General features: G+C 38.9%; 1 protein-coding gene and 1 long non-coding RNA gene across 8 annotated transcripts in view; both read left to right on the forward strand.

Moving 5' to 3' along the window:
- LOC112557056 overlaps positions 1-19,181 on the forward strand; it is a 90,928-nt gene that overhangs the window by 29,549 nt on the left and 42,198 nt on the right. The window contains exons 1-2 of one of the 7 annotated variants that reach the window (XM_025226664.1): positions 17,438-17,493; positions 18,088-18,229. The exons of the other annotated variants lie outside the window; for them this stretch is intronic. Of the exons in view, the coding sequence (XP_025082449.1) occupies positions 18,142-18,229 (88 nt within the window). The 5' untranslated portion in view covers positions 17,438-17,493; positions 18,088-18,141. Of the gene's footprint in view, positions 1-17,437; positions 17,494-18,087; positions 18,230-19,181 lie in introns of those variants that run through there. 7 annotated transcript variants of the gene reach the window in all.
- Positions 14,147-17,431, forward strand: LOC112557078. Its single transcript, XR_003097887.1, has 4 exons — positions 14,147-14,291; positions 15,766-15,971; positions 16,647-16,730; positions 17,305-17,431. It is a non-coding gene; the product is annotated as an uncharacterized LOC112557078 (long non-coding RNA).

The following is a 19,181-nucleotide window of genomic DNA, read 5'->3' on the forward strand; positions in this document are numbered from 1 at the left end:
CACAGGGTGCGTTTGTAAACCCGGGTGGACGGGTACCAACTGTGACCAGGACGTCAACGAGTGCGACACGGTGTCCGCGCAGGAGGAATGCCGTCAGTTCCTAGCGAATTGCCTCAACTACCAGGGAGGCTACCGCTGTCAGTGCCCCACAGGCTACACCACAGACCCGAGCAACATCTGTCATGGTAAGATTTAATTCACACACTTTCTTATTTTTACCTTACTGTCATTTTAGCACAGAAAGTCAAGTGTAAATGTATCACGTGTACCTACTCTCGTCGCCACAACAGAGAGTTATCTTCTAAGTTTACTATTTAAAAACATCAATCATTTCCATAAACAGACATCGATGAGTGCACCAGCAGTCCAAGTCCGTGTGGTCAGATCTGTGAGAACTCCCTCGGCAGCTACCGTTGTCTCTGCAACACCGGCTTCTTCTTCAACGCCTCATCTCAGCAGTGCGAGGGTAGGTAACCATGGAAACGAGTGGTGATCGCTGTTTTGTTGGTTCGGTCTGTGATTGTCTTGTAGTACTCCGGCTGACGAAAAAGAGAAATGTATATTTATGTTGTCTTTTCACATCTTTTTTGAATTGTTTTTGTAAATTATATTTTTTCCTTGTCTGGTTACAAAGGACAGATAAAATTACCTGCAGTTTATCTATAGACCGGAAGTGTGGGAGTACGGCTGAGAATCTGAAGTTCTCTGTCTCGCGTGTGGACCACAGCTATGATTACAGAAGAATTGTTAGTTCTGTTAGAGCTGAACCTAAGTAAAACAATCTACTGGGTATGATTGTAACTCCAGTGCATAATTAAGGCTGACAGGATGAGAACTGTCCTGTACAGATGTGGACGAGTGCGCTCTGACGGCGACCAACAACTGCACACAGCGCTGCGACAACACCCTCGGCTCCTACCGCTGCGGCTGCAACATCCCGGGTTCTGTGTTGAGTAACGATGGTGTCACCTGTCAAGGTAACTTTAGTGACTGCCAAACCCAGCCAAACGCATTTTTCTCTTGAAGTTCTTTTCAATCGGCTAAATAAAAAGACGATGTTTTGCAATGTTCTTACATAAAATAATTGGGAAAACTGGCTCATGCATTCGTGGACATTTGTACACTTTTGTACATTTAAGGAAATTAGGCTCAACGTGTTATTATTTTAGTCCTGTAATTTCTCAGCCAGTGTCAACTGTACACGAACTGACTGCCCCAGAGACAACGGGGGCTGCAGTCTGGAGGAGTGTTTCTGTAACAGCGGCTACAACATGAGCATCAATAACGACACCTGTTCATTTATACGTGAGTCGCCGGCCTGGTGTTTATCTCCATGTTGTCGCTAAAATATATGTGTGGTTTTCTCTGTGCTATATATATATGTTCTATTGACTTTGTGTGAGAATGTACTCCGTCTTTTGTTTGGGTTTTCTTTAATATTTCTAAGTCGGGGTTGTTGGCCAGATGGTAGGAAGTCGGCATCAGTTCTCCCCCGACTGTTTGGGGCTACTTTCTTTTAAGTAGAGTGATTACTCATCTACAGATCGTTTTATTTTCTTTCAGCCGTTAACTGGTGTGGCGTGGTCAGTCCATGTCAACAAACTTGCAGCAATTCGGCGGACGGCAAAACCTTCTACTGCAGCTGCTCTGCTGGGTACTTACTCAACAAAGATGGCCGTACATGCAGGGGTAGGACTGGATTATGAGTAGTAAATGTCATGTATGCCTTAATTTTTTGTAATCTGATCTGCAATGACTAGCAAAATATAAGGATTCTTTACTTTTGTCTTTGTGATCACTAAAACACAAAGCGAGGAAAGCAATTCAAATAATCTGCTACTAATTCTCGTGTGTCCACCACCAGTTGGTGCAGCTCACCTTGTAGTGGTGTGGTGAGTAGAAGTCTGCCTTGTTGCCTTCATAAATTTTGTACAGTTTCGATGCTGACTTTTATTTTGTTTTAGTTTTCGAATAAACCGAAGACCCAGAGGGCAATAGGATATTCATGTAGTTCTGAGCCTCATTTATCATTATCTTTCTATTATTTCATCCTTTTCCCCCTTCACACCCTACTCATGTATTTGTTTGTTCCGCATAGCGCTGTGTACACAATTTTTCCTTTTACTTGTGTTTCAGAGTGCCCGGATAATACTTACGGCACGAACTGCGCTAATGAGTGCACGTGCAGCAGACAGAACACTCAGTCGTGTAACAAGACTACTGGCGCCTGCACGTGCAAGGGAGGCTGGACTGGCAGCACGTGCGACACGGATGTTAACGAATGCACAGCAGGCTCTGTGACGTGTCCGGGAAACTCAATATGTATCAATCTACCTGGAACCTACCTGTGCTCTTGTTATTCTGGTTTCTTCAAATCAAACCAGACATGCTTGGGTAAGACATAAAGACGAGTATCGCCCTTCTAGTCAGCCAGTCACTGTGTATGTGCGTGAGTGTAATGTGGAGACGGGGAAGGGACCAAATATCACAGAGATCATTATTTGACAACTTGGTATAGTTCTCAAACATTCCCTTCTATTTACTATTTTTAAGTATACGAAACAGACATTATAACTCTTATTTGTTTAAAATACTTTTTGTTTCAATAATTGTGATGTCTTCTTACACCGTATTTAGATTAAACAGACTATGACGCGCGGTAGAAATGTTTAACGGACAAGCTATTTGATTACTTCAGAATGTGCTGAAGGCTTTTACGGGGCCAGCTGCGCCAGTGCATGCAGCTGCAGCGTCAACACCGTCTCCTGCAACAAGACTACGGGCTCCTGCACGTGCAAGGCTGGCTGGACCGGCACGCGCTGTGACACGGACGTCAATGAGTGCGCCCTCGGCGTCAACAACTGTACAGGCAGTCACGTGATCTGTATCAACGTGGACGGCGGCTACCGATGCGACTGTTCAAGTGGATACACCTACAACACGTTATCTTCCACATGTTCTGGTAATACCTGGCCACAACAAGTCAACAAATTTTACGAACTTAGCTCCAAAGTTTCTTGCAAATAATTGAAACAAATAATATTTTATGGAACAAAGAGTATCGTAGTTTAGTTGTATGATGTTCTGTACCAACTGCTGCGTGATCTGAGTGTTACAAACGGTTTACGTAAATACAATGTGACAGTAAACTGTCATTTGCTAGACACAGGACAATCAAACGAGTGTTAGTATTTCTAATCGAACGAATCACTGAATGATGTCTGTGTTTAAATGTCTTGAATCAAAACATCAATCAAAACATCCCCTCATTAGAAAATTTGTCTCTTAACAGAAATGAAGGCTTTACATGTTGTGTCGTGCCTTAGTCACGTGAAGTTCATATAACGAGAAGGAAGGCGTTTATTTATTGATAACTAGTGAGAGGAGTATTGAGATGAAGGATTTGCTCTAGTTATTAGTTAGACCCGACAGTGACGCGAGCGTTCTGTGTATGATAAACATGTTGATAACTGAAAATCACAGATACCGACGAGTGCTCCAACAACTTGGACGACTGCCTTCAGGTGTGTACAAACACTGACGGAAGTTATACCTGCAGCTGTGCGTCTGATTACTGGGGAACTGGCAATGATTGTACAGGTAAGTCTATACCATCGGTTTCTTTTTTATAGTAAATGTAGTTTTCTGTTTTGCTTTATTTAATTTAAATCGGAAGCGTCTGGGAAAGAAATTTTAAAAATGTAGTCAAGTGAATTTATGAAGCTGATGTCCCTACTTAATGGAGAGCTCAAAAGGCTGTTTATGAAAAGGTAAATGTATACAGACAAAACTTTAGAAAAAACACACACATATCAGTTCAAACCAGAACGTAATAAGCAAAATAGATCAACAAACAGGACAGAAAAATTCCTGCAAAGGTAACATGCCGGCGCTTAGCAAGTAAAAGAAAGTGCAAACGGATAAAGCTTAGCTAAATGTGGCCATGGAACCATGAGAAAGTTGCTGTTTGTACTGATGTATTTTGGCCATTTTGATTACCTAGACACTAGTTGTGTGCGACGAGTTCATAGGATAGTCAGGGAAGGGGTTTTATGTCCCAGATTATTTTCCCGCGAAATCTGATATGTGTATTTGATTCTTGTTGCAGAGATGACTAAAGTCCCTGCCACACTGGTGGTGGACATTCCCATTCCAGCCAACGAGCTCGCCAATCCTTACAGCGTGAAGTATGAAGGGTGGAAGCAGATGACTGCATTCACGGTATGTATGACATCTCTTGTGTTTGTTACCTGGCTACATATATCGAGACAAGAATGTGAGATAATATTCGGATATAGTCCCCCTGACAATTCGATCCGGTCAAAGCAGTCGAACTTAATCTCCCACAAATAAACTAGTACCACGTTTGATGACGAGATATTTTAAATATATCTTGTTACTGTTTTAACCGTTTTAGCAACCTCGCTGTTAGAAGGCTCGCATTACCAAATTTCCACTTGTATATAGACCACTATCTAAATTATAATGTTTTGAGTTGTTTCTATTAAGTTTCTATTCAGTTGTTTCCACAGAGTTTTCTATTAAGATTTTCTGTTAAGATTTCGATTAAAGGATACTCAAGGCTTGTGATAAGGCTGTGGCGACGGTCAAACGTTTAAAAACTATATTTAGTTACAATTACAGAGCACGAGAGCAATACAGGAGAAATAAAGGATTCGTTCCTCACTTAATTACCACTTATTATCACTATGTCGGTTGCCGATGTTTATAAAAATTGAAAAAATCCAGTGAAATCAACCCTTGTGTCCTTCCGCCGAGTAACCACGATAGCTTCCCGAGATGGTCAAGCAGAGGAGTCTTGTTGTGATGTCAGAGTCTTGTTGTGACGTCAGTCTCTGACAGGAAGTGTCTGTATCTGTGTCATTGCGAAGATTTGACGTCGTCTGTTTATTCGTATGACGCACTCTGTTTGTAAGGCTTGTAAGGCTCTGTCTTTCGGAAACTGATGAAAATAAAATTTTGAATCTTTTTCCATCTTTTAGTGGCAATCGGGTGCAGCACATTCTCGAGGCATGGTTCTCACTATGGAAACCACACGTCATAGGGTCACGTGACGGAGAACGAGACTTCGTGGAAGCAAAAAAAGAGTCCCGTGTAATTTCTCATATTAAACACAACATTCTACTAAAAACCTTCAACGTTTTCCACATGAACACACATATAAATAGACGAGATTCAAATTTATCCTACTCTTTACGCGATTACTAAGCATTTTTATTTTGCCTTTAGAATCCCTTTAAGACTAAGACATTGTATTTAGATTGTGTCATTAATGTTTATATTTGTATATTCATGCATATGCGCGTGGTGCAAAATACAAACGTTTTGCAGCTTTTGTGCGCTCGCTTGTGTGTTATTCAGGTGTTTAAACGTTTGACAAGCCGCGTGCCAGGCCTCAAGGAAGTACACATTCTACGCCTTAGGTACCTGATATTATAATTACCTTAGTAAATAATAGGGATAACTCAGTATCAGTTGCAGGCCAACAATGTAGTCCTGTAGATGCTAATACGCGCACATCTTATGGTTAGCACGTAGCCTGAAGATGCCACTTATCTTTCGATCTGCTGCTATGGGTAAATGTTTGGGGGAAAGTAGGTCTCAGAACTGGAGGAAATGTGACTCAGAAGACAGCTGTCTACCTTTTTTCTTGGGGATTATGGCTTCTAGTGTTTGTACACTTGTCCTGGTACTGAATGGCTTAAAGATTTCATCAGAAATTGTCTCAGACTTATTAGCAGGTAGAGGAGCTCAGATCGTGCACCTAGCCATATTAGAGTATTCCAAAGTACAACTTATGAGAAATATTCCATGAGATCAGTGACATAAATAACTTAGAGACAAGTAGCATGAGATTAGTATTACAGTATGATCACATCAGACGTGGAAGATCAACAACTACCACTCAGTCTCAGTACAAGCTGCTGTTTTGTTGATGTCGTTTTGAAGAGAACAGTCGAAGCAGTAAAAAAAAAAAAACCTCTGAAGTTTGTTAGCTCGTAATTCAGCCGAACATCGATGAGAACAATGAATGTAATCTTTAGAGAGGACAGCCAGTCGCTGAGATTCTGCGCTTTAAAAGCATAATTTATTATTAATAAAAATTTTGTTGTTTTTATTTAATTAGTCGAAATTCTTCGCTTCTCCAGGATTTCAATCACAACTGTCTTTCGTAATCACAGTCTCTCCAATAGCCATGTACTCGCAAGATTACACTCACACTCGTAAGGAGCACGCTCTTAGCGCTAAAGAACAAGAATGGTTTTGTTACTTTGTAATCTGTGTTTGTTTTGTGCAACTTCTCTATCAATTGCACTATGATTTATCTTCCTAGTGCCGGGAGTCTCATTGTTGAGTGTCAGTTTGTGCTTGACGACCACACCTACCTAACGGCTGTGTCAGATTTGATCTCGAGTCTGGCAGACCTGGCTTTCACCAGTATAACCATTGGCAATTACTCGGGGAATGTTGTCATCACCGTGAAAGGAACTTCTGGTGAGTTTAGATATGGAATTGGTAGACCGCGCTTACAGTCACTCTAAATACGGTCTTGTGCATTAATTACTTTGCTTTGTATTTTTATAAGTAAAATAATCTTATTTTATAAGCAATCTCGCCTATATATATATATAAACCCTTTTTTGGAATCACTTTTCAAACATTTTTGTATTCAGTTGCTGGTAGGTGATGTAGCTTGTCAAAAAACGACAATTAATTATTAAGCTTGTGAGAATAAGGTAAAATGTGAAAAATTCAGTAATTAGCAATACAGGAATGGATGGAATTTAATTCTTCCGTGTTGATGTTTCTTCTACTTTATATTTTTCATTTGTAAAATTGTAGTATCATCGGCCTCCATGTGTACGGTGTACGACCTGGTCGGTCAGTGTCCCAGTGGAGAGCAGTGTCAGGTGGAGGACAGCAAGCCGGTGTGCAGGTGAGTGAAGCCTGCACCTTATTTATACCTTATTGAAGACCCAGCATGGATAGCACGCAATACATAATGATCTCTTATAGGAAGAGTTTATTAGACCATGGTAATTTTTTTCATTTTGAGATGTATCCGATAACCATGAAAAAGCATCCCTTCTTGGAATTAGAAATAAATTCGTCAGTTAATGATGGTATAATGATGGTGTGATGGAATAACACAGACAACAGTAAATAACACAAAAAAGAAGTAATATAAAGCCGAATGAATGTTGTCGCTATAATAAATAAAACACATTTTTGAGGTTCTCAAAAACTCGGCAGATACACACTTTTGACACCAAACAAACGTATTGAAACCAGCAATTGTCAAGTCTTACTTCTTTGTACTAATTTTTCTTTTCTTGCTTTGTATTTCAGACCAAGTCCAAATAATGGTAAGCGAAGTTTATGAATTAAAGAATTAAACAAGCAGAAATTGTATTATATTTTCTGCATAATTTTTCTCATTTTTGGTGTTTATTGCCCTAAGCAATATCATTCAGGGCTTAAGATAATATGACTGTACTCGGTTTTCGCTGAGATGCATTTTCCGTGACTTTTGCCAGATAGTCAAGTTGTTTCCCTATCCCCCTGTGACCAAACTTTGCTGATGTATACGAGCTGTAGTCTACAATGTCTTTACTTATCACTAGACGTGGCGCTCATTGTGGGGCTGACTGTGGGGCTCACACTTGCTTTCCTGCTGATTGTGGCTGTAGTCATCATATACATCAAGAAGAAGAAAACTAGGAAAGGTAATGAAAAAAGAACAGCCTTCTTCTGACATTATTTGTTTTCAGAAGAAGTATCTAATTCACTGATCATTCTGTGATGATTTAGCCATCTAAAGTTATGGGACTTTTTTCTCTTAATTAAACAATTGTAATTATCATAAATAACGATTACAATCCTAATGAAATTAACGAGGCAAAAAACTAGACAAAACGAAAACAAATTGCACTCTTCATTATAACAATTAGATTCTCAAAAGCTAAATCAAGCAAAGTTGAATTGGTAAAACTTAACTGTACACGGAAATCTATTGTTTTCAGGCACAAGAAAAATTTCTTCTGTCGTGCCTATTTCCGCCAAAAGTGAAGTCTACCCCAGTGTTGTGGTAAATCCTTTGTTTGCAATAAACTTATGTCAAGTAAAGTAAGGTGGTACTTTTACGCCAGTTAAATTTCTGGTCTGACAGACTTTATGAGTAACTTAATGTGATATGATTATGTAAGAGGTGTAATCTATAATAATAAATGTCCTCTACGCTGTTTTCTTGCTTTTTTTACCTCTCGTTAACAAAGAATTGTCATTGTCAAAGAATTGTCCTTGTGCAGAAAGTTCAAACCTCAAGCAGCTTGAAATGGCAAAAGTTATCTTTAGTAAAATTATGTACTTGTGGGCGTGTATGCATATAATTGAATCCTGTAACAATGAGAGAAATACCTACACAGCTTTAATTATTGCGGCAAATATCCAGTGTAATATGTCTTTCACAGATGCCAGCCTGGGAAATGACATCCAATGAAAAGCAGGCAAGTTCATTCTTCACACACAAAATACTTTAGCCTCACACACAAACACGCATTCACGCACGCTCATTGCACATATTTTGTATCTGAAAGTAAGGTACGTGGAGTAATAGTAAAAACAATGATTATTAGTATGTGTGCGCGTGTGACTGTGTGTACAGGTGTGTGCTGTGTGTTAGTATGTAAGAGGAAAATGAACGGACCAATTTAAAGGCAGCTTGGATGCAATTAAATTGTCTACTTCTATTTCAGCTAATCGACATAACCGACTAGAATACAACGAAATCTCCATTCTCCACTTCAAATGAAGAGGTCCAAGTCAACCAGTAGAAGACATCGAGGAATCCATAAACTCCTTCAAACACGCCAGCATCGTGATAATAAAAACACAAACACAAGCTTACTGTGACACAGAAAACTACCGATGTGTCTCGTTACTGCACTGATTGTTTTAGGACGAACTGTACACTGGAATATGGAGAGGAACCAGAAGGTTGCATGGCACCATGTGACAGACACAAACAGAAAGCAAAGTGAAAGGAAGAGACTCTAGTGTGACCTCAGTTGTTATTAACGTTGTTTGTGAAAGTTAGGGTTAGTGAAAAAAAAAATACATTATTTTATTTCTTCACAAGTACTGAGTGACATGTTTATGTTTAGAAGATTAATAATAATCTCCCAGTTCAGACTGAACTATTTTGCAACGTACTAAGATTAGAGCGATATTGTACTAAACACCCGAGTGCAGTTAAATTAATAGTCTCTTTTAGCAACTAAAAAGCATGTACTGAAAAAATATGAATATAATTTGTGACAGCTTCGCTAATAGAGGTCATTAGTTTATTTATGGCGATGCGGTGCAAAATTTATTAATATCTTAGCCATTATTAGTATCATTGTTATGCTTTCCTTTTTCACGTAACAGTTTTTTATTTACTTGTATTTACTTATATTTATCTTTTATCTGTGTGTGTATATATATTCAACCTTTGTACGCGTGAACTGTTGATTGTGTACAATCACAATTTCTCCAGACCCTCATGGGATGAGTGAATAAAATATTATGTCAAATAACAAATGCCAAGTACTTCTTACTTGAGTGCTTACTTCTACAACTACTGTCACATTTTCCCTCAAACGCAACAGAAATCAGTGGTAACTAAACATTATTTGCAGTATTAAATATAATTTAATCTTACACTAACCCTAAATTGTATTATATTTTAATATAACGTTCCTAATTCTTACAACCTGTTTTCTCTTTTTTTTCCATACGAGTGTGAAATTGTGTTAGTTCCTCCTAATCCTCCCTCCCTTGCCCTTCTCAGCCATGTTTTTCGTTGTCTAAGAGCACTCATAACCAATGTTCTCCCGTCGTGTGTTTTAAAACCTAAGACTATCAAATTTTGTGTATTCTGAAACAGATTATGAGGCTAGTTGCATGACTTGTTTCTAAATCACAAAACTCTCCTAAAGAGCAAATTCATAAAACGGCTCCGGTGCTATTTACAGGCGTTCTACAAACGCACAAAAAATTGTGCTGACGGGAACTGTAGTCTGATTTAAACTGATTACTTTTACAAATATAATATTGTGTTGTACACGGTGCTTCCATGTGACTGTGCTTTTTCTGATTATTAAGCTTTTTTTAATTTGAAGCACAGCATAAGCATTCTCGTGCTGAAGATGTTTCCGCTTGGGAATTATTATACTAGACCCCCATTCTTCCTGGCTAAAGCCTTCACCACGTTAACATATCCATGATCTATCCTGACGACTGTGTTGTTGACGACTGTCTGAGCCTAGAGATGTTTACAGGCTTGTTCCTCGCAAAGTAAGGAGCTATTCACCAAGATGTGGTAACCTTTACCCAGCCCGTAAAAGAAATCTTTACACCCTACTTTGTTATTTATAGTAGCTTATGTGAGTGATAAAAATAAAGCCCTACAATGTAAGTTCAGAGAAAGTAAAAGTCTTTCAACTTCGCAATCACACGCGCCGACTGTCAAAGGTGAGTCTCTTCACGTGACTCGTAGCTTGACTCAGCTACTCGCATTGTATACACTTACTGCAGGTTCAGACAGCTGGTTGCTAGAATGGTCTCTTCAAAGCAATTACAACATTCGGGAATAAACATTAAACTAATATGAACTATCTAAATAAACATCTACACAAATAAAACGTTGTATCAAATATTAAATCAACTGCTCCATAAATGTTACCCGTGAAGGTAATGAAGTAAATGGTTGGAGGCCTTTAATTACCAGATTTGAAAACACTTACATGGCCAGCTTATGTTCTAATGTATTTAATTATCTGATATGATAATACAAGCACGATCAGCTTACAGTTTAATGTATTTGATTACCTGACAAATAACACAAGCATGGACAGCTCATTGTAATGCATTTGTGTACATTAGGACACATCAGATTTAACAATCAAAATTTAAAAAAAAACGAATTTAAAAAGCAATACTTTTTTCTCCTTAGCTACGGTCATATCTATAACAAAGTCTGTAGCATAAAACAGTTGCTAATTTTAACTTATTTTGTTGTAGAAAACCTGAATGACGGTTGTTGTGTTGGGTAAGTTATGAAGTATCCCATTCTCCTTTTCTTTTCTTCTCTTCTCTCTTTGGATCTTGATGCATATGAACCTCCGTCGTCTGACAAAAATCGTGAGTCTAAGGGTGATTGTGTTCATGCCTTCGTCACATACTTACTACAAAAATTTCACAGCGATCTGCTACTAGGAGACTCCAGTGGTGACCTCGTCTCTGGACACTGTGTGTATGTGACATTTGTTCGCGGGCAGACGTCCGGTTTCCTCCTCTTACTCTCCACACTGTAAGATCACTTCTAGTACTTTTCTAAGCACTGTTCTACCAAATTAATCAACCAGACAAGTATCTGTATTTTCCTCTTTGCCTAACTGCATTTTTGTATTAAAACAAAGTGTGATCAAACTGGCAACTGACTTCTTTAGTACATCTACAAGTATCTTTGATGGAACATAAAATTAATATTACGTGAATCATAATAATAAGGTAAATTTTGACGGAAAGCAATACATGCCTATAAAAGGGTAGAGAGGACACACACGAGTACATGAAGGGACAAACACAAATACTTGTCGGCTGCCCACCGCCCGTCTGTCCGTATTGTAGTGCCAGGTAGTCAGTGTGCATGTTGCAAACGTCTTGAACAAATATTGCAAGATTTTTTTTAAGTTGATAATATTGTATGTCCCACGAAATACTTTATAAATACCAAAATGACCCTTGGCAAAGAAAAGAATCCCAACCATGAAACTAACGCAAAGCGAGTGTGTGAAGCGGGTGTAGAGAACACGTGACATGGTCTCACTCCTGGTGGCTACCTTTAAAGACAGCTCTTGGCTCAGGAGTCCCTAGCTACTAATGTTTGTCTCGTTTGGTGTGAAGGACACGCTGAAGGACTCATGTGATCTACTTTTACTTTATCATGTTATGTACTGTCTCCTCAATAACTTATTTCCCACTCTCTTTCACACAAATAAAGTTTGGACTGGAATTACTAGCTTATAGTCTTTAACTCGTAACAAACACTGGATTACATTCTGGCAGTTGTCAACATCTGACATATCTAATAACTTAATTAAACCTCTGAACTATAAATGAAACCAGTATATATTTTCTTTTTGTGGTTATTGAGGGTTGGATCTAAGCCTCGCGCTGACCGATTGCGTGGCTTCCATTAGTTTTGTCCACTCCGACCCATTTGGGTCGTAGAGGCTGAGTGAGTTGCTTGATACAAGAAACCAACTCCTCTTGAAAATCAGCTTACACATGTGTGCTTCTCGGCCCTCTAAACATGATGTATCATAATGGAAGGCGCAGAAGCGTCCAAGCTAAACCTCAACTGTAATCCAACGGATGCTTTTGATGACAGTACGAGATACAAAAGAAGATAAAAGGTTGGGAAAACTGGTGAAGATAAATGACGTAAAAAAAATGCAAATAATGTTTCAAATGTTGTCAGATAATAAAGCGTGAGAAGAGATAGTGACATTATTGTTTAGTCGTTGTAGAACTGAAAAAAAGCCGTAGACTTGCACGTGCGTGTGTATGAGGCGCGGATGTAGCAAACAGCTGTGACTTGCCCCCGTTGTTGGGCATCCGAGCTGCTGATGGTTGTGTCTGTCTTGTGAAGGATTCATAAATCTAGGTTTATTTTACTGGGTTATATACTTTGCCTTAGGGAATCTTGCTCTCTCTCTCTGATTTTTCTCTCAATCACATAAGGTAATTCTTAGTATCCCTGCACTACATTTGCTCATTATATTTTCATATCTAAGTTCAACGGCAGTTTGCCTTTCTATAGTTTACTGTTGAGAAATGTTCCACTCAAAAGTGTGTTTGTTTTCTTGTCTCCCGGACAGCGCTCGTATAAAGGAACAAAACTGAGCATTGACTAAGTCACCTTAACCTGTTTACATGTGACTGTCGCGCCTTTGGTGTCTCAGGGAAGAAAGATTTAAGCCGCCGAACTCTCGGTGGTTGTGGTAGCAGTAGAGAGAAAGAAGAAGAGGCTAAAAGGGTTAAATAAAAACAAACACACCGTAGTAGCTACTCTTGATCCTGGCGAACACAGACACAGGAAACATGGAAAACATAATCAGTCAAAGAAATGAATGCTTAAGAAACCTTTGATTCAAAATTGAACGTTTTATTACGTATTAAAATATATTTTTTGTGTACCACAAACAATAAAATCATGTATATCTCCCTTAAGATAACAACTGATTTATGTATCTTGTCTTTGTTGTTCTTCTATGAAATCGCTGTGGCAGAGATCCACTTATGCAGCTGTTGGTGATAGAGGACTGAAGAGAGAATACAAGGCTTCTACCGCTTACAATCTTTCATACAAAGCAATTTACTGAGTTTTTTATGCACAGAAACCACAATTATGAAAATAAAAAAAGCAACGAGATAAAAGAGAAAACAGACTACATGATATATACAATTGTTTATTGTTTTATTCATTTTATATATATGTTAACTTTTTGAGTATAATTGCCCACTGGGATTAATAAAGCTGGTCATTATCACTGTCATTGCCAGTGCCACCACAGAGGACACAAAAGAGACTGCTTGTAGTGACATAATGTCTCTATTTTGCAAACAGTTGTGACAGGTAATGGCAAGTTGCTTTTGCTTTCAACTTCCCTCTAGTTAACTATTTATTTAATTTAGATGTTATTTTTCTATCATTTTATCAAAAAGAATTCTCACAAGAATATTAAAAAACAAAAAGGGCACAAAGGTAATCTGATTTATAAAAATACATTTTCAGTTAAATCTGTAATTATATCTCAGTCTACAAGTATTCCCAAAACTATGATTAGTTGAACGTTCAATGCAATTCACGACTTCTAAATCCTTTGAAATGTCACTGCACAACGATGAAAGCTTTACCCTGAACCTTCTCAAAACCTTTGGAAATCAAGGTTGTTCCCTGGAGGTCAAGAGATGACCCAGATTGCGGTGTGTAATGTATCGTGCTGAAGTGAAAATGCCTCTTGGTGGGATTCTATTCAATTCCCAATGGGGCTGTCGTTTTGAACCGGGGCCTTTATTCAAGCATTCACGCAGCCGGATCCAACATACGCCTTAAGTATTGTGTACACAGTGTTGCTATCCAGCGTGAAATGTTTAGACCACGCATGGTTTGAAAGGACAAAAGTGGTTCCAAGGAAAGCTTCAACACCTGGAACATCTAAGTAGGTCTGCCAGACTGGGATCAGATGTAGTTAAACACTAATGTGGATCCCATGATCTGTCTTCAAAATGTTCGTGCCCTCGTCTTACGCTTTAATTCTTCATTAGTTAGTTTGGCTCATGTCTTACTGTCATGATAAATTTATAATCCCTATCTATTTGACATATGTAACGATTTCAACTACTTAAAATATTTAACGTGGGCTGCAATTTTGTCTAGTTTTGCTCACGAATGGCGCATTTGTAGACTACAGGAAAAATATTGCACTCTACTTTGTCATTACTTTGTTTGAAGGCGAAGTGTGAAGACGTGTGTGTGTGCGTTGGTTCTGGCTGCTGCCTAAGAAAATTCACATTATTTGTCGGATCCCGGCCAAAATGGTGTGTGTGTGCTGATCATAAAACAACGACCGCTGCCTGCCAGTCATCTGTCCCTTGACTAGTGCGTGTTTCTTGGGAAAGCACTTGGATAGAAGCCGCAGATCAGAAGGCCCACCTCTCTCGCCAAGTCCTAGAAGGAATATCAAAATTGCAAAAAGTACAAGAGAACATGAGATTCACTGTTTCGCAACATGGGTACCAAGCATTTATTGAGCTGAAATCCAATGAAATAGTGAATGTAAAATACTGGCCATAAATCACAGATGGACAAAAGAGCGAGAAAAGTCCAACGGGTAGCCGTACTTGTTTGTGTGAAAGGAACATAAACACCATTGGAGTGTTAAATGTCTCTTTTGTTGTTTGTTGATAGCAACAGAGAAGTCTGTTAGAAACAGGCTTTTTGTTGATATCTGCGTGCACTGATAAAGATGTCATGCTAGGTTTACTATAGAAAATATTCTCTGAAAGTGTCTTTTTAAAACTCCGTGATAAGGTCGTCTCAGCGCTATTTAAAAAATATTCAAATTTAAATGCGCCGCGCGTCCAAACCAAATGGACAACAACAAAAAATGAACCCGGACAAAGGGGTAGCCCTACTTGTTTGCGTAAAAGAAACATTAACACCATTACAGCGCTGTATGCCTCATATGTTGTTTGTTGATAGCAACAGAGCAGTAGGTAATGAACAGGATGTTGTCAATATTCTGAATGCACAGAGGAAAATTGTATTGTGGGTGTGGTGTAGGTAATATGCTTTAAAGTGTTTATTGAAAGGCCTGTGGGAAGGTAACCTTAGTCCTATTAAAATATTCAGATAGAACTGGCATGGCGTGTCAAGGACTGGCACAGAATTATTTAGGAGGTCTTGCTCATTGTTTATTTTGCAAACAAATGTGTCTCCACTGCAGAAAGCGGAGCAGGGTGAACAAGATTACATTTCGAGTGTCTGGCAGTTTGCCAGGAACGATACTGTGACACCCATTCCTGAGGACGAAATTTCCGTGAAAGTAATAAAGGTATTGTGTATGGGAGGTGGGTGTATGCAAGCAGGAAAAACATTTCCGTAACCAATAGCAGAACCTGTACTATTTACAGTCAGGGCTTCGTCAATGAGAACTGATTGGACGTCACTGCAAGTCCTAACACAAAAACTAGATAATACAGCTCACTTCGTAGACATCGTACTCTCCAGACAGGTGATAGCACTCTCCACAAAAGTGACTTTATACTGAGGCGACATCCCTACACACATTTTAACAAGTGAAAAAAGTTTTACTTGAAAATGACGAGACCTCTAGCGGGTGAGAGACTGATTTACTGATAACAGCTATGTAGTGTATCCTACCTAGTGTAGTATAATGGTGTCTGTGCATGCATTTGTGCACTTTGTTTTTGTGATGGCATCCATTGCTGAGGCTTGTAATTCATGTATAGTTTGATGTCGGTTCGTTTATAGTCTTTCGTGTGCAGCGCTTTATGTTTTTATCTACACGGAGAAATACGCTTTACAAATTCTATTATTATCAATGTTTTAATTTTTTTGTTTGTTGGTTTGTATTTTTGGCTTTCTCTTTGGTATCAAGTGTGCCTAGAAGTAAAGTGGCAAACTTAAAAAGAAAACAACTTGTAAGTTCATCATCATTTTAAATTAAAAACTTATGTGGTATTGTATCACTAAATGCTATTTTTCTTTTAAAATTTCATTGCAAAGAATGTGAATGTGTAAGTAGGTTCGACACAAGTTCGACAAGGAATCTGTGACAGCGAACAAAAGTTACTTGTCCTAATGGCAGTTTTTGTCTCTGTTTACGGGCGTTTTGTTGTTCTGTTACTGAAAAAAGCTGGCTACCTCTCAGTGGTTCATAAAAGAGATTCAATCCAATTAAGAAACAGATCAAACTTGCCAACTGAAAGAGTGAGCGACAGAAATCCACCCAGGCAAATCCGAAGATTTTTCTTTGTCTTTTAATGACTAGGTCGAGGGATGGCGAAACCAATGGCTAACCTTTGGTTCGTCTTGTTGATTCACCTGACTGTTGTATCAAGGACCACAAGCCAAAGTAAGTAGTGCTTTGTTGACATGGTGTTCTATGTATTTTGCGGTTAGGAACTAAACAAAGTGTAAAGCTATAATTTGGTTGTTAAGTTAAGTTTCTTATCATACAAGTATATAATTATACTTCTCGCTTTAAAGGAGAGGGCAAAGAGATAAGACCCGTAAGGTCTACGGGACCTTGTAAGAAGTCTTTCTCGTAAAAGGGAACAGAAATGGGTGGTCACCGGAATGGAAAACACATTATTCTCTTTAGGGCATTGTTGTTGATCATCGAAAATTGCAGAGCGTACTGCAAAAATTAATATTAAAATTAACGAAAAACAGCTCCTTAGAATACCGATTCATTGTATTGTTAACATCAAAATACTTTTTAAAAATTTAGCTTTAGTTGATGGTATTTAATTAAATTGTTGTCTAGATTTTGAATTTATTCTTTAACGTTGACTATGTTACTCAAATGTTGCAAGTTCCAATTAAAAGAAATGCTTTCTGTTGTTCTTTTAACATCACAAAGAAAGCGAAACCCCACGTGTGATCTACACTAGTAAATTATTTGTTTTTCTTTTACCTGCACTTAGTGTGCAACACTTTCATCCCATGGGACTATAATGGGACTATCGAGTCGCCAGGATTTCCACAGGAATACTATGGGGACCAGAACTGTTCGTACACCTCTTATTACGTGAGTCCTTATGAGGCACCTGGAAATCACTTTTCACCCTACTTTTAACCTCCCGAACACTTCGTGTGACAGTGATTACATCGAGGTACGTTTGCTCTGGACAACTACATTCCATTGACAGGCTCTTGTGATAACAAAAGACCAACTGGAAATAATATTTTAATTAGTTGTTAATTTTCCCTTTTTCGATCAAGGACGAAAAAGTTAAAATTACAGCAGCAGAAACAGTTTTATCAAAAGAAGCCTGCATCATGATATCTCCAATACTGACTAAATTCTGTAGTTCTGTAGTTGGAAGATTAAAAGACAGCTCCTTCTGCTCCGTTTTTATTCTTGCGTGTGTTTTATGTTTATGCGATAGTTTTATGTGCCTTTATGTATGTATACATGTGTGTGAAAGTATGTATTTGTCGTATGTACGTGAATGTGTGTATGCACTCTCTCATTGTATGTTTTTGTAGACTCTTTTAAGTTTCGTGTTCTGTTTTAAGGACTTTGATCTTTCTGCCGTGCGGAAAAATGTTTAGCATGAGAAAAAAAATCTACAGACACGTAAACTCATACCTGAAAAGATTTAATGTTTGAGGACAGATGTTTTTCTAGATGGTTAAATAGCACCAGTATCGCATACAGTCGTATGTCAGAACTTGTTTAAAGATCTGTTTGAACTTGATTTCAGGTGTACAATAATTCACAGTACCAAAGGTATTGCTACAACTCGACACCTCCTGACATGACAGACATCTACCAGTTTCGGTTTATTTCCAGCTTAAATGCGTCAGCCGGCTATGGGTTCCAGGCTCGTCTGAGCAAAGTGCCAAGTAAGTGAGCATTAGTGTAGAGTAAGCTTTGTAGAAGGTCAGTGAGGAGGAAGGTGGATTTGAGTTTTACGTCGAGCCAGCAACTAAAGTTATATCACGGTAAAGCAGCCAGCCCTACAGGCAGATGCCTCATGTAGAGAGAAAAAAAAAAAAAAAAAAACAGCTGCCCGAGACGACACCTGAACCTAGGACAACCACCCCTCCCTGTATTGGTGACAAAATGCTTAGTGAGCAGGTGCTGCAGTTATCAAGCGAAAGTAAGTGGTCTCCCCAAGCAACATACAAAGCATTTTGTTTTGATAATTGTATTGCGTTACGGCTACAGCGGCGGAAAGCGCGGCTGCCCTAAAATACGTGCCGGCCGCAGGTAGGCGTCACATTGTTGTAACCACAGTAGAGTCTGAGCTTGTAAATCTGCGAGTAAATGAATACATAAGGGAGGCAACACTGGAACCTTTAGGATTTGTTCCTCTATTGATTACTTCCCTTTAAAGGCTAAAAAAAAAGTCAACCAATCAGGTATTTTGTTATGTTTGAAAGTAGGCGAAGTTTTGGTTGATCAAGCGCCGTATTGACATTTGCTGCCGGTTTCTCAATTCAACGTGGATTCAGGCCTGACGAGAGGGGGGGGGGCAGGGGGGTCTGGTGTACCCTGGCCCGCGGCTGTCAAAGGGGCCCGGCCTTGGTCAGTGGATTTTGTTTCTTCTTCTCCTTTTCTTTTTCTTTTAAAGAAAGGTCTAAGTACAGAACACCCAAGCATTACACGTTGAGTTTGAGTTTGAGTGCAGATATTGAGATTCGAATTGTAAACATACATTATATACTGGGAAAATAATTTACAATTACAAGTACAAGGGGCCCAGAGAGGTCGTCTGTCCCGGGGCCCTGGCTGGCTCTCGGCGGCCCTGCGTGGATTTGTACTCAACCGAAAAAGATAAGAAAACAGTCAGTA

This window comes from Pomacea canaliculata, linkage group LG2 (genome assembly GCF_003073045.1).
Source record: "Pomacea canaliculata isolate SZHN2017 linkage group LG2, ASM307304v1, whole genome shotgun sequence".
Taxonomy (NCBI): Eukaryota; Metazoa; Mollusca; class Gastropoda; order Architaenioglossa; family Ampullariidae; genus Pomacea; species Pomacea canaliculata.